General features: G+C 41.3%; 1 protein-coding gene across 7 annotated transcripts in view; it reads right to left on the bottom strand.

The window, feature by feature from the left end:
• MAPKAP1 (MAPK associated protein 1) overlaps nucleotides 1–16,277 on the bottom strand; it is a 241,660-nt gene that overhangs the window by 52,968 nt on the left and 172,415 nt on the right. For 5 of the 7 annotated variants that reach the window (XM_081281928.1, XM_081281927.1, XM_081281931.1 and 2 more), the window contains one exon: nucleotides 4,788–4,895. The exons of the other annotated variants lie outside the window; for them this stretch is intronic. In XM_081281928.1, the coding sequence (XP_081138054.1) occupies nucleotides 4,788–4,895 (108 nt within the window). The remainder of the gene's footprint in view (nucleotides 1–4,787; nucleotides 4,896–16,277) is intronic. 7 annotated transcript variants of the gene reach the window in all.

The raw sequence follows: 16,277 nt of genomic DNA, 5'->3' as shown, positions 1-16,277 counted from the left end.
TTGTTTTTAAAAAAGAATGTATTGTTTTCATAATTTACTTCTATTTTATAAGACTAGTTATAATATTCCTCTGATTTTCAGCAACTGTCTGCCTTTACCTTTGTAAATGCTGGCAAGGGCTTCCTCCATTAACAGTGATTTTGACTCACAAAGTGTAAGAACTACAAGTATCTTATAAATCCTTTGAGACAGAGATGCTGAGGCTCACAGAGGTCATACAACTAAATTAAGACTGTTCATACTTAGAAGTGGAATAAGAACTAGAGCACAGATTTCAAAGCTTTATCCATGAATCCTCTCAGCTTTTCTTTCCTATGTACAAAAGTTGGACCTCATCCTAAAAACAGAAACAAAACTAACCTGAAACCACAACATATTGTGGAATACTGTGTTTCTACAGCAGTTAAAAAACTGGTGAATTTATATGTAGAAAAAAATGTGAATCAATATGGGATAATCTCTATAAATTGTTAAAATGATAAAAGAAAAGTGCACTAATATTTTGCTATCATTTGTGGTTTTAAAAATGGAGGAATACAAACATGAGTGTGTGCATGTGTGCTTGCATATACACACACAACTCTTCATAGACATGCCAGAATGACTGCACATGTACAGATGATCCCAGGAAAGATTGCACAACTGCTGTCTCTCGGAGGGAAACAGAACAGAAGAGAGAGGCTTAGTTTCTACTATAGACTTTTGTACTATCTGAAAAAAAAATTTACATGTGTATTACTTATCCAAAATATTTACCAAGATTCTAATAATATACTTTATCTTGTTTACATAAAAACAGGTCAACATTTCGAAACAGAATCTACTACAAAGTTTCTATAAGTGAACTACTTCCCCAAGTATGTTTAAGATGAGAGCCTTAAACTGGGCTTGGTGGTTCAGGCCTGTAATCCCAGCAACTAAAGAGGTGGCGGCAAGATGATCTCAAGTTCTAGGCAAGCCAGAAAATTTAGCAGACCCTGTATCAAAATATAAAACTTAAAAAATGGCTGGGGATGTAGCTCAGTGCTACAGTACTTGCCTGGCATGTGCAAGGCCCTGGGTTTGATTTCCAGCATCACCCCCTCCCGCCCCCCACCAAATAAAAAAACCCTGGGAATCTTTAAAGAATAAAGGAAAATGACAGGGAAGGAGGGCACCATTATCTGTTTTTATCAGGTAAAGGATTTAGATAAGCAAGCTGCGAAAGCAAAGGCTTGTGTTGGCAAACCTTTCCTGTTGACATGTCATGGTGTGGTACTGTGTATGTCTGTATAAATGGTTTGAAATTTCAATTGTCTCAAGAAGAGCACTAATCGATGTACTCATTATATAGTCTTGTATATGTGAACTTGCCCTTATTTTTTTTTCGCTTTTCTTCTTAGGAAGTCATGTATGCTCACTTCAGAAAATCTGGAAAGTACAAGTACCAAAAGAAAGGAAAATGAACTACCCGGAATCTTGTCAACCGGAAAAATCCTTCCAATTTTTCTTCTATATCTTTTATTTGCTTGTTTTATTTTTATGTTGTTGGGACTAGCCTATATGTGCTCCTTTTTATTCTTCTAATTTTCTTCCTTTAAGAGTACATCAAAATTATTTCTCTCTTGCTCTCACTACTAAACTCTTGTGGCAAATCGTATGGACTGGAGTTTTATAATGGTAAACTAAGTCTATACTCTTAAAATTTGGGGATACGGCTGAAGCAGTACTTTAGGGAAATTTTACAGCCTTCAAATTTATGTTATCAAAAAAAAAAGCTGAAAAGTAATGAGATAATAAACATTCAACTCAAAAAAATTAACTTGGGGACTGGGGCTATGGCTCAAAGGTAGTACACTTGCCTGGCATGTGTAAGGCACTGGGTTCAATTCTCAGCACCGCACATAAATAAATAAAAAAGACAAAGGTCTATCAACAACAACAACAAAAATATATATATATATATATAAATCAACTTGGGAACATATAACTCTTTTAATAAATGCTGGAGTCAGTTTTTTAACATTTTGTTTAGGAATTTTACAGCTATATTTTAAGATTGGCTTTAAAATTTCCTGTCTTGTATGGTCTTTACAGGGGTTTGGAACCACAATTTAAGATAGCCTTTTCAGATGAACTGGAGAGGGTAATCTGTTTTTCTAGTCTCTGGAACAACTGACTGTAGTTATTCATTCCTTAGATATTGGGTAGAACTAGCCAGTAAAGTCATCGTCCTTGGATTTTTTTTTTTTTTAAGTGGGAAGGTTTTGAATCACTAATTCCATTTTTCAAAACTGAATCTCAGCATGCAGGTTTTCTATTTATTTTTGTCTTTTTGGGTAAGTTGTCTTTCCCCAGGAATTTATTCATCTGCGTTTTCCAAAGTTTTGGAATGAAGTTTTCAAGATAATCTTGTGTCGTTGGCATACTGACTACAGAATCTGTAGTGTGTCTCCATTCCTTTCCTGTTCCTTGTCTCTCTTGTTATTTTTCTTCCACATTTTTGATCCATGTCATTAGAGCTTTGCTAATTTTACCAGTCTTTTCAAAGAACCAACTTCCTTTTGATGTTTCTGAATTTGCTATTTCATTAATTTCTGCTCTTATCTTTATTGCTTCCTTCCTTTTATTTAGATTTCCTTTTAATTTTTTGAGTTGAATGTTTATTAGCTCATTACTTTTCAGTTTTTCTTTGATAACATAAATTTGAAGACTGTAAAATTTCCTTAAAGTGCTGCTTTAGCCATAACCCCAAATTTTAAAATGTAGAATTTTCATTATCTTCCCACTAAAATAGTTTCAAATTTCTGTTACTTCTTTTTTAAGCTACAGGTTCAGAGAAGCTTATGTCTCAATTTCCAAATATACACAAACACTCTCAAACATCTAGTTGTATTTTGCTTGGTTTCAGCTTCATTTCACTGTGATCCCAGAATATATCCCATATGAAACCCTGCATGATTCTCCAACGTAGGAGTACACCACTAATTATCCGACTACTCTTCTAATGTCAGATACCAGAAATAACATTGAAAAGTATTATATATAAATATCTGTTGCATTTTACAGATACTCTCAAGACAAATTTCCAAAAAGAAACACTGGAGAAAGCACTCTGATGCTGCTTGGTGCACCAGCTGCAGCGCACTCCTCACATTCCTGCTGCCAGTGTTGGGGTCTCTCTCCCTGTGCTTTTCCACCACCAGGATTCTGCTTGAAAGCTCTGGCTTATGGGGTAGGTAACAAGCACTACATTTTGCTTTAAGATGTTTACATATTAGGTTGTTGATAGGGAAGAACAATTTAACAAATGTTTATTATTTATGTGAACATTTTTGGATCACTTGGGAACCAGTGATTTTTACTGCTGTGTATTTACATACAATTTTTGCAGACTGAGCGGACACCAAGCTTTGAGACTTTGCTGCTGAACGCCAAGAGCACATTTCACACTCTCAGTGAATTGTGTGCATGCGGCTCCAGAAAAGGGTGTCAGAAATCCTGGTTGAAAAGCAGCAGTCTGGTCTGGTTTAGAGGGTCAGTGGTGTGACTACAGACTGACGACTCATTCACTCTTCAGTCTATATTTACTGAGCTCCTCCAGCACACGGTCTTTAGTGGGCTAGTGAATTAATGAAAGACAAGCTGCTATAACATCTTTACAGACCTGACAGTCTAGTGGGAGAGACAGACAATGACTGAGAAAAATAAATAAGCGTGTGTGTAAATAAATATACATATAATTATAAATAGAAATATTTATTTCTATACACACACTTATAAATATTTATAATTATATGTATATCTATTTATAATAAATAAGTGTGTGTATAAATAAATATACATATAATTGTAAATAGAAATGCAATGAATAAAAAGTAGTATGGCCTCTGAGAGTATAATGGAAGAGCCAAATGAGGGGTGGATCAGGCTTAGGTGATGGGAGAAAGGGAGGTCATGGTGGCCTCTCTGAAGATATGACATTTATTTATTTATTTATTTTGTTTAATATTTATTTATTTATTTGTTTTTTTTTAAGTTCTCGGCGGACACAACATCTTTGTTGGTATGTGGTGCTGAGGATCGAACCCGGGCTGCATGCATGCCAGGCGAGCGTGCTACCGCTTGAGCCACATCCCCAGCCCCAAGATATGACATTTAAACTGAGGTGAAGGATGAGAAACCAGAATGGCAGAAAGAGTGTCTCAGGAGGAAGAAACAGCCCTTGTAAAAGCCCTTGGGCAGGAGTGACCATGGACAATCTGTTGTCACACATCACTTATCCTCTGTGTCCGTGGGAGTACAGTGAAGAGGGATAGGAAAAATTCACAACCCAGAAGCTCTGAAGAGAGAAGGAAAGGAATTAACTGAAGTGTTAGAGAAGTGCTCAACATGGCTCTAGGAATCTCAACATTGCCTTCTGCTAAGTATTCAAAAGGCTAAAACTGTGTGAACTTGATGTCTGAACAACGACACAGGCCCAGCTGCTTTACATACAAAACTGCCTTTGCCTCAGAAAGGCCTCCTATTTCTAAACTGTCTTCAGGGCTGCTCCTAACCCAGGAAGACACAGTTCAACAGACAAATTTGAATCACGGGCTGCTAAACAGGATGTGGACTCTAGCCAACAGCACGGAATCTATTATTTCACTCTGGGATACACTTCTGGCACAGAGGCTACAGTCTGCCTTGGGAAACAGCCACTTTCAATCTGCCTAGGGAAGCCAGGCCAGCGAGTGTTCAAACCCATGATTTCTAAGCACGTTTGCAACAGACAAAGTGGGCACAGAGGGAGACAGCCAACGTACTGTTCTCGCGGACCAGGCAGAACTCCCACGCACTCTGGCTCTCCAACGTGCTCTCCAGGTCAACGGCGACGTTGGGCTCACTCTGCTTCTCCAGGCGGTACTGAGGGCCTGGAAGATCAAAGGGGCAGGAGGAGGGGAGCGAGTCTGAAATAGTGAATTTAACATTTAGAAATGACCGCATGCTGATGAAAAGTTGGGAAAGCCATAGGAAAACGCTAGTCTGTCTCAAGGGTCTAGTTACCCAGGACAGAAGAGTTTGGGTTTTGTTTCCCGCACTTGTCTGTTCTCACTCAGTTTTCCCCATACCAGGTGACAGGTAAGTGGCTTCTGAGGTGGACTGACCTACAGGCAAGCACGGCCACACTGTTTTTAGCTATGAGCAGGTCACCCACCCTCTCTGAACCTCTGTTTCTTTTGTGTTGTTGTTGTCAACGAATTATTTATTTATTTATTTGTGATGCTGAGGTTCGAGCCCAGGGCCTTGCACATGCCAGGCAAATGCTCTACCGCTGAGCCCCAGCCCCAGCCCTGAACCTCTTAATGTGTAATGTATGACTCCTTATGTCTCGAGGGGTCACTGTGAAAATCAGTGATGATACAGGAAAAATGTCTGTTTAGGAATGTACCTGCCTCATAGGAGGCACTGCTACAAAGGTACTTATTGATAATAGTTAAAAAATCATTACAGTGTTTAGAACTCTAATATGGAAACAGTTCAAAATTCAAAATAAAATTTTAAAAACATGAAAATTAAAACAGTGAATCTCAGGGCTGGGTTGTGGCTCAGTGGTAGAGTGCTTGCCTTGCACTGGGTTCGATCCTCAGCACCATGTAAATGTATTATAAAGATATTGTGTCCACCTTAAAAAAAAAAAAACAACTTAAAATAAAACAAAACAAAAAACTGAATCTCCTGATGGGATGTATCTCAGTGGTAGAGTGCTTGCCTAATATGCATAAGGCCCTGGGTTCAATCCCCAGAACCATAAAAAAAGAATCTCAGGTTTCCAGGTTATGATGATGACAGTGACTCCTAGTTCATGTTTTTGTCAAAATATTTATGAAAACACAACAGATACTAGTAAGTTCAATAACTGGAAGTCAGGAATTCTAGCTATCTTTCATCAAAGGGTTTGGGCAGACTGTACTACTAACACTGGGGCATTTTATACATTTATTCACATATTTCTTAGTTAACCCAAATGAAAATGTTGCTCTTCTCAAAAAAGAACAAATGGGAACGAATGGGCCCAATGGTCAGAAACAAAAGACTGCTCCTGTGATTTGTTCATGGAAACTGAAAAGATAAGAGGCCCACAGGCATGGTGGTGCCCACTACAATCCCAATGCCTGGGGAGGCTGAGGCAGGAGGATCACAAGTTCAAAGGCAGCCTTAGCAACTTAGCGAGACCTAGTCTCAAAATAAAACATAAAAAGGGCTGGGGATGTGGCTTAGTGGTTGAGTGCTCCTGGGTTCAATCTCTGGTACCAAAAAGAGAAAAGATGAGAAGCATAAGAAACTGTCTTATTATTTTGACTTTGAAAGGTGTGTTTGGTCAGACAGAAGAAGGTGGGAGAGATGTAAGGAAAGCAGCAGAGGCCGTGTGGGGCTCCCAGGTGGATAACATATTTTTAGATATGTTTCAGCCACTGTCAATTTGTTGATTCACGTCCAGTAATTCCCCTTCATCAGTCCTGGGCACTGTACTCATTTCCAGTAGTTCTCCTGTGTTCTATGTCCGTCTGTAGCACTGTAGAGGTTCATTTGATTTTCATGTTTATCTTTTCTCTAATTAATATTAGCATTTCTGCCAGAGTGCTTACAGAGTTCCTCTCAGAGTTTTTATTCACACTCAGTCCTTTTCATACTATTTAAGCAATTATATATTCAAAAGTAAACACAATTTTTCAAACTTAATGCAAAGCATTTAAATCAAGAAGGTATTGTGTTTCAACAATACACATAGCAAAATTCTAATTTCAAAAAAATTATGTAAATAAAAGCATGGAAACGTAGGTGACTGTTACAATCCCTGCTACCTGTCACCTGCCAGTGCCAACATCTGTTGGTTGATAGGCATGTTTGCTGCTGATTACCAGATCCTGGCACATTCACTGTAGGAAGGACTCACAGAAATATCATGCACAGCTGAATTTCAAGATAACTTCTCTGTGGACCTCTTTGGACCATTTAGAGGAGAAGGAGTCATCCCTGAACCTGGAGAGCTGCTTTCTAAGACACTGGCCTGGTCTCCCTGATTGTCTCCAGCCCCAATACATCCCAGCAACACAATGTGTATGGGGTAGTGAGGCCACACCTATGAATTTACAGTGAAGTCTGGTAATGCTTAGCCATAATATTGTCGCCATCTATACCAGCCACAGATTCAACCAGCTGAGGTTGGAAAATATTTTGGAAAAAAAAAATTGTCTACACTGAATATGTACAGACTGTTAGTATTCCCTAAATACAGTTTAACAACTATTTGTATAGCACTTACATTGTAGTAGATATTGTAAATAACCTAGAGATGACTTAAAGTATAGGGGAGGATGTGCTCAGGTTTCATGCAAATTTTACATAAAGAACTTGAGCACATAGATTTGGTACCAATAGGGGTTCCTGAAATCAATACCCCATGGATACAGAGGGATAGTTGCAGTTTACTGTTCATTTTATAAAAAAAATGATAGTCAAAATTTGGGAAGAACTTAGGTCTAATAGGGAGACTGACTAAGTAAAATATTGTGAAATATCATGAAGACATTAAAAGTTATCCTACAAAAATATTTAATGTTAACCAGGCATGGTGGTACATGCCTGTGATCCCTGTGGCTCAGCGGGCTGAGGCAGGAAGATTGCAAGTTCAAAGCCAGTCTCAGAAATTTAGCAAGACCCTTAGCAACTGGTGAGACCCTGTCTCAAAATAAAAAATCAAAAGCCCTGGGGATGTGGCTCAGTGGTTAAGCACTCCTGGATTCAATCACTGTACCAGAAAAAAAATTTTATTGTGCTAGTTTCTGAAAATAGCAGATTAGAGCACAAAATCTGTAGGATGATTACAACTGTAAAGCATAGGGGACAAAAACACTATGAGGTGTTTATTTCTAAAATGTATTACATTCTAAAATGTAGTTACATTAGTGCGATTACATTGTTTTTCCTTTGTGCTTCTCTGTGTTTTTCAAATTTCCTAATAATAAATAAGTACTTATTATTATCTAGGATAATTTAACAAATGTTATATATATTTAAAAGTTTTCAAATTTCTCACTGGGCATAGTAACACATGCCTGTAATCCCAGCAGCTTGGGAAGTTGAGGCAGGAGGATGGTGAATTCAAAGCCAGCCTCAGCAGTAGCAAGTGCTAAGCAACTCAGCAAGACCCTGTCTCTAAATAAAATATAAACTAGGGCTGGGGATGTGGCTCAGTGGATGAGTGCCCGAGTTCAATCCCTGGTACCCCCCCCCCCAATTTCTGAAACTTCTTACTATCACTTTTCTGAGAATAAAATAATTATCACACATGGTAGCATCTCCAATGGGCCGTTCACATGTAATAACTTAATCAAAACCAGATAGAATTTGTTCTTGCAGACTGACATTCATCTTAAGTCACCCTGTGCCCTGGCATGGGCACTCTGAGAACAGTGCCTGGCATTGGACTTCTCCAGCTGTCAGCCTACCCGACAGCTGGGCTGTCCACATGCCCCCTCTGTTCTGATCATTGGGAACCAAGGCCTGGGCATCAGAGAGGATTTCAGGCTGGTTTCCTTTGCACATTTTTTCCTTCTAGTCTTTGCAGTTGCTTAGGAAACGTGGATCAGGGAAGCCAGGGGAGTCAGCGAACACCAGGAAAGGTCCCTTATCCTTAACCACAACTCCCTACCCTACTCTCACAGCTATAAATGTCACTATTTTGACATTTCTACCTTTTGTTTTTTAAAGGACTTTGAGATACTTCTATTAAAAACAGTTTCCTTCCTGAAAGTGGTTTTGAGGACTTTCTCCTTGAATCCTAGTAGGACGATGACGTTCATCTCTACCACATGGTCATCAAGTGTCAAGCACACTCTGTGTGTTACCTCACTGACTCCTTAGAGCAACCCTGGGAGACGATGTCATCATCCACATTTCCCACATTGGGATCTTGAAGTGACCTGCACAAGATCACGAAGATAGGGAGTAGGAAGAGAAAATAAAGCCCAAGGTTCTAAAGCTTGTGTGCTTTGAACCTTTCTTCCTCTTACAAACTATAAATTATTGACCAATTATAAAAGGCCATAGTTTATACTATAAATATAGATTTTTGTAGATTTGTGGATTCATCTGGATTCTGAATCACTTAACTTGTGGTTTCTATAAATTCAAGTGAAAATGATCTAATTTACGCTAACAAAGTACACACATACCAAATCTCTCATACTATCACTTTATTCTGGGTTCGTGGTAGAACAAAGCCCCCTTATGAAGACATGATCTCCTTATCTTCCTATCTATCTGGAACGACCTTCCCATTTTTCCTTAAGAATAATCCTACCTATGCCAAATTTTGTCAGTAATGGGAATTCTGAGTGTTGCCTTCTGCTCTGGGTATTCTCTGCTTTCCCGTAACAGTAAAGAACAAGTTGGAAATCCACTTCTGAGCATAGGAGGGGCTGATGGGCCTTGATTTGGGGGAAGACAGGGTGGGTGAGCTGAAGATGAGACTTGAGATCTAAACCCAAACAGAAAACTGCCTGTTACAAATCAATTTCTCTCCTAATTCTTGTCCAAATACCACTTAAAAGACCTCATATATAAAGACTTTTTCATACGTTTCCTCAGAAAAGGGCCAACTTTCAGGCCAGACAGTGTAAGGACAGGACAATAGACACACACAACAGGCAAGACAGCATGGGGTGGGCCTGACGGCTTTATTCTGAGTCCTGGCTCAGCAATTCAGTTGTATGACTTTGGGCCAATTTACTTGACCTCTGTCCGTCTCTTCATCTGTAAGATGGGGGTAATGACAGCACCTACCTCAACCGACTGTCTGAGGAGTCAGTGAGCTAGAGTTGTGAGGCAGTCAGCAGGGAGTCTGACTCACTGACCAGGATATGAGACCATATCCCTGACCACCCCTCACCAACACAGGGCCTACTTCATGCCAGGAGCTGGGCCATGTCTTCTCTATAGATCATTTCCTTCACTCTTATAAGACACGGAGAGTACAAATTCCATTTTACAGAGGAAGACACCATGACTTACAGAAGCTAAGCCTGATGTCCTTCAGGAAGAAGGGGAACCAGGATCAGGGACACTAGGTCTGCATTCTCTGCACACATTGTGAACCACAGCACCTCACTCATATCAAATTCTTAATAGGTGACTGTTGAACATAATCCAGATCATGATAACCCAGACCCACTATACATCAAATGAGTCTCCATCAGCTGCTTGTTTAATTGGTGGGCAGCTGACATGGAAGGAAAGAAAACAAAAGCAGCCAAAAGCCATTTTAAAAAGACACACTGTGAGGTCAGTTTCTATGAATATACTTTTGTCAAAGAAATGACTATATGAAATATAAAAGGCTCTTTCATACTGAACAGGACGTAGTTCTCAAGGCAACATCCACCCTTTGGAAAAAGGTTTTAAAATGTCACAGCTGCACATGAAGCCACATGCCCCCCACCTCACAGCAGAGGGGAACACAAAGGGAAGATTCTGGGAAGCAGTTACTCTGCAGCCTGAGAAAACCTGCTTGGGCATTCAACGATGTATTTATCGCGGTAATGCTATGTCATCGAATGGTCTGGGAACAAAATACTGCTCTGGGCACTTTGGGAGGGTTCCAAGTTTTCATATCCAGACAGATTTTTATGGGATTTTGTAAACCTGAGGCAAACGCATAAGATTTTTTCAAAGAAAATCTGCAGAATCTGTTGGATGGTGGATACATGTTCAGTGTCACTTCCTTGATCTCTTTAACCCCTGACTGAAACCCAAAACGTTTTAGCACCAATTCCTTATCAGCTGAGAGCTCGCTGAACTTTGAAACCCTATGGAAAGCAAGTGTCTGTCAAAGCCTTAAGAGGGAAGTCATACTGCATTTCCTATCCCTGACTTCTTCCTAAAGAAGAAAAACTGCCTTCCATCCTTGGTGTCAGGCAACTGGCTTGCTCTTGTATCCTGAGACAGTTCAACACAAATCTTGTCTCCGATTGGTATCAGACGCCTTTCTCCTTTGCCCACTAGGAAGCTCAGCACTAAATATGTTCCCCAATTATGGTGACCTGGGCACACGTCTCTGTGCCAGCCCCTCCTCCACATTCAACTTGCCATTTAACCTTTGCTTTCCTTTTACTTCATGTGATTTCCTCGCTGGTCAGTGCATGTTTTAGCCTACTGTATAAATTCCAAATACTTTTTGGATGGAGGTAGGAGTAAATAAAGTAACCTATCACTACTATTGTGAACGCTAGAATGAGTTTGAAAACTCGTTCTAGTAAGAGGGAAAAGATAATCAAGACTGCACACACCTAGGTTATGCCTCCTGACAACTTTTTTCCATTCACCCACTTAAAGATCTGGTTTAATCCAGGAGAGACTATGGTCAGAAAAAAGCTAAATAAGAGCAAATAAAAGTGAAGGCCGAATCTGAGCAGAAAAAATCAGGATGGGTGTTCTCACCTTCCCATTGCTCTTTTCCTGACTCTTGCAGGTATCTGTACCCTTAGGATGAGTATCAGTGCCAGCTGTGCATTCTGGGGAAGTTATTTAATTTTATCTGTAAAATGGGGATAACAGAACTTCCCTCAGAAGATTGATGTGAGGATTAAATGAGAGGGGACATGATGGTGCACACCTGTAATCCCACAACGGGAGGCTCAGGCAAGAGGATCGCCAGCCTCAGAAACTTAGTGAGACCTTGTCTCAGAATAGAGAAAGAGAGGGAGGAAGGCGGTGAGGGGAGAGGGGGAGAGAGAGAATATCTAGGACTCTTCTCGGAGTCCAGGGCTTGGACAATGCAACCACTATTGTTGATGCTGAACCAGAGAGCACTGGGACAAGGCTTAGACAGATCCCTAGCTGTGGGTCACGACAGGTTCACACAGCAAGGGCAGGCACACCATGGCAGGGAACGCTGGTACCAAAGTGTTATCCGCACTCTCATGTGTGTCCAAGCAGAGGTGCGGGATGGGGGAGGCTGCATAACTATTTAAGCAAGCTTGCTTTTAAGTTTCAGGCGCCATTTCAGATTAGAGATTTATTCAGCAGCCAGGATTCCAACAGGTTCCTAGTCTCTCGGGTCCACAAACATGGACTGATGAGCAAATGTCAAAACCCACAGAACAAACCACGACAGCACAGACATCAAAGGATATGTGCTCTTACAGCACCAACCCATATATGCACCTCACACTTTTTGAGTATCAGTAATTTACGCCAGGCCCAGAGATGAATAATCAATGATCCATGCCCTCAGGGAGAATGGGGAGACAGCAAGACACACCTGAGCAGATAAATTCTTGAAGAACCCAATCAGTGCTCTTGCTAGAGTAGGGACAAGGTGCTTGGGAGCACAGAAGAGGAAACAACCCAGGTGATTCTACTCTCTCCTGCAGTGGACACATCTGAACTAGGGCTTGGAGGAGGACCAGGAGCCATGATAAGAAGCAGGAGGTTGGGCTGGGGATATGGCTCAAGCGGTAGCGCGCTCGCCTGGCAGGCGTGTGGCCCGGGTTCGACCCTCAGCATCACATACAAACAAAGATGTTGTGCCTGCCGAAAACTAAAATAAATAAATAAATAAAAGATTAAAATCCTCTCTCTCTTAAAAAAAAAAAAAAAAAGCAGGAGGTAGTGCACTCCCCCAGAGGTCCTGAGGACCCCAGGCAGGCCACAGGAAACAATGTGGAAGAAGCCCAAGCTGCCTGGGGATGCAAGGGGAAGCGGGCTGGGAAGCTTGGCCCAGGCTGCTGGCCAAGACTTGGATTTTCTTTTAAAAGCAACAGACGGTAGGCTGGGGTTGTGGCTCAGCAGTAGAATGTGTGAGGCACTAGGTTTGATTCTCAGCACCACATATAAATAAATGAATAAAATAAAAGTCCATCAACAACTAAAAGCATATTTTAAAAAAGCTGCAGATGCTAACAGCAGGAATATGACATGATCAGCTCTATGTTTTGATAAGACTCATGCGGTGGCACTGCTGACAATAGGCTGGAGAAGACTGGCGGCAGGGAGACCCATCTGAGGCAAATTGTGGCAAGCCTTGTCTGCTCAGTTGAATCCCAAGTTCTGCACTGAGCCAAAGCCATCAGCAACAAGCTGAAGTGTCCACATCAGAGCTCTGACCCAACATCAGCTCCTCCAACAGGTCTGCACTGAGCTCAGCTCCAACGCTCACAGATCTTCCTCTAGGGGCCACTACAATCATTTTCTGCTTGATCTTAACACAAACACCAAACAGTATGTAAGCGATAACCACTGCAGCCTATACCCTTCTATGGCTCAAACTGGATAATATGGAATTTAAATAATAAAAAAGGAACAAGCTGACATGACAATAAGGTCACACTTTAGCTTCTTCTGAGCCAATACACAATTTGCTCTCAGTGAAACAGCTGAATATAATCAAATTAAATACAATTCCTATTACAAAAGAACGACCAGAGCTGTTCCAATGAACCAATTCTCTTGCCTAGTTAAACTGTAGAACCTTCAGGAAAGGTTTTGAAAGCATGACCCATCAGTTCTAATTTTTAAAACTTATCCTTTCAGTCAAGTCTAGAAAAAGGCCCATTCCAACTTTTATCTTTACTACAAAGTGCTGTTATCTTGGCCTGATGTCAGGAGCTCTATCTCTCTTTCTGCTGACAAGCAGAGACGAGAAAGATAAGATTGGAAACGAATCTCACTTCTCTGAGTAAATAAATAATCAATACTCATCTAAATGTAAATGAGAAGGTAGCCCCCTCCGATAACAGCACTCTTATCAGAGAGCCAATTTTCTTCAGACATTTGGCCTCAACCAAATCACCATCATTCAGCCCCAGCCTAATGGCAAAAAATCGTAACTAAATTGAACCGATCACCAGAGATCAACTAAGTTCTGCCCTGGCCTCTTCAGGTTCAAATGTTTGGGAATGCAATTCTGCCCCCATTAACTTTCAATAGCAATGAAGAAGAGACTGGTCAAGGGGCCAGTCTGTGCAATAAACAAACCCCAGCCAGGGGGCCAGAGGACGAGGAGGGGTGGGTTTCCCAGTTTAAACAATACCACCTCCAGAATGGAAGCAAACCCCAAAGCTATGGGGAAGGCTGTTTGTGTGGGGTGGACAGAGCGTAAGCTCTCCTCTACCTCAGGCTTGGCTGAAACTGGGAAGGCATTTAATTTGCCTGATGATCCCAGTGATTACAGTTTATTAAAACAAATGTAAATAAAGCAAAAGCAGATATGATAAGGCGAATATAGCTAAAAATAACTAAAGGTTCAATTTCCTCCAACTAATTTGTCTCAGACTCACACCTAACCCAGCAGTGCCACACTGACCTGATTTTACTGAAAGAAGACGCCATCTGTAAGACAAATCGCTCTCAAACCACTGTACTGGGGTTTCCATTTCTTTGCTGCAAGACTCAATTCACTGCTGATGAGAGTATTGGGGAAATTATGACCATTATTGATAGGACAGCAAAACCACTTTTACGCAGTAGTCTTCAAGTCGACAGAAAGCTTGCACTAGACCATTAATGAAGGTGTCAGCTAGAATCAGAAATTAAAGACAAAAGCTGGGAAAGGCCTAATTTTTAGAGCACATTAAGAACATCAGACACATAGAAGCAGCAGCCATTCATCCTCTGAAGGATAACAGAGCCTAAACAAGGGTGAGCAGAGGAGCAGTGGCTCTGCCTGCAAGTGGGGAGAGGAAATGCTGCTTTCTGGCTGCCTTGGAGTTCCAAGAGCAAAGGCTCTCAGTGTTGTCATGGAAAGTCCTTAGCAGCCAAAGGAGGCTGTATGTGATGTGATTTGGAACTATCACATTTCTCCTGTCGTGAGCATCTACAGCTAGAAGGAGAGGGATAAGCGGGAGGTGGTCAGAGTGTGGGTTTCAGAACAGAAAGAATGCAGTGAGAACCTGGGTCTTTTTATAAACTATGCAATACTGGGCAAGTTAGCTGATCTAGACCTTCACGAAATAATTACAAAAATGTAGAACGCAATGCCTCATTCCTAATAGGCAGTCAATGAATGTCAGTTAGTATGTTGCTGTACAAATTTGACAAAATGATCAACTTGCCCTTTTTGAAAGCAAGTCAAATATGGCTTCATTTCCACGCTATAACAAAACTAACACAGAGGACTTTCCAGGCCCTTAACAAAGCACTTTACACACACTGGCTTCCAAAATCCTCTTAAAACCCTATGAGGTGGGCCCCACTTACCCAGGAGGAAAATCTGTCCTGGAGTGATGCAGTCACGGGCCCCGGTGAGGCCAGGATAAGAATCCAGGGTGTGGATTCCACAGCCAGGGCTCTGAGCCATTCTCCTAGGCCACATCCCATTAAAAATCTTTAAGTTAAACACACACACACACACACACACACACACACACACACAAGAGCACCACAAGGTTGAGATGATTTATCAGTTCAGAAAGCAGTGAGGGTGTTGGGTAGGACAAGACAGTGGGAGGACTGAGTGGGCAGCTGGTCCTGAGGGTCAGAACTGAGTCCAGCGGTCCTCGCAGCAGGCACTTACCGTGAACTCCAGACGCTTGCCCTGACTGTTTTTTAAGGGGGAGCTCTTTTTCCAAGTTAAATGATTTACAGAGTTACTGCCTCAATCCACAGTTCTGAAAGTGTGATTTCTTTAGGGTTTAACTATACCCATTTCTAGTCTTGTTACAACTTTTTTATTGCGATAGAAAACATTTACTGGAAATATGTTACTGCTATTACCAGGTCATAAAATAAAAAGAAAAATAGTTTATGTATTGCCATCATTTCCAATCATCAATCAGAAAGTGCCAAGAGGAGGAAAGGAAAGGGCGTGCAGCCGAGTTTCCTTCTTTGTGCAGGAGAAAATGCAGGAGCATCATAATTCTTCAGAACAAATTTCTTCTTGAATACCCAGCTGCAGGGATGGGCTCGTGGGAGGAGTTGGGAGCATACCTCTGGCACAGCCCCACCTCTCGGCAGCCGTGCCTGACTCTCCATCAGAATCAAGAGCTCTTTCAACCCAGCTTCCTGGGGACCTTGCCTTCTCTAGTACACTGAGAAGGCTGGATTAGAGGCTTTTTGCGTATTTCTCATCCCCCCATCCATTATTAAGGCACTCTTTGAAGATCTGGCTAGAGGTCTTTTTAAAAACTCCACCTGAAATCATTGGGCTCTAGCACAGCAGCAGGCTTTGTTGGCGCCCCACAACCTCTGGCAAACAGTCTGCCTTCAACAGGGTGGTATTTAAAACTGAACAGCTGAGCCAGGCATGATGGCGC

The sequence above is a fragment of the Spermophilus citellus genome (assembly GCF_964194105.1).
Source record: "Spermophilus citellus genome assembly, chromosome: 2".
In the NCBI taxonomy this organism is placed as follows: domain Eukaryota; kingdom Metazoa; phylum Chordata; class Mammalia; order Rodentia; family Sciuridae; genus Spermophilus; species Spermophilus citellus.
Note: the sequence above shows the minus strand (reverse complement) of the source record. Positions and strands in the feature narration are given on the sequence as shown.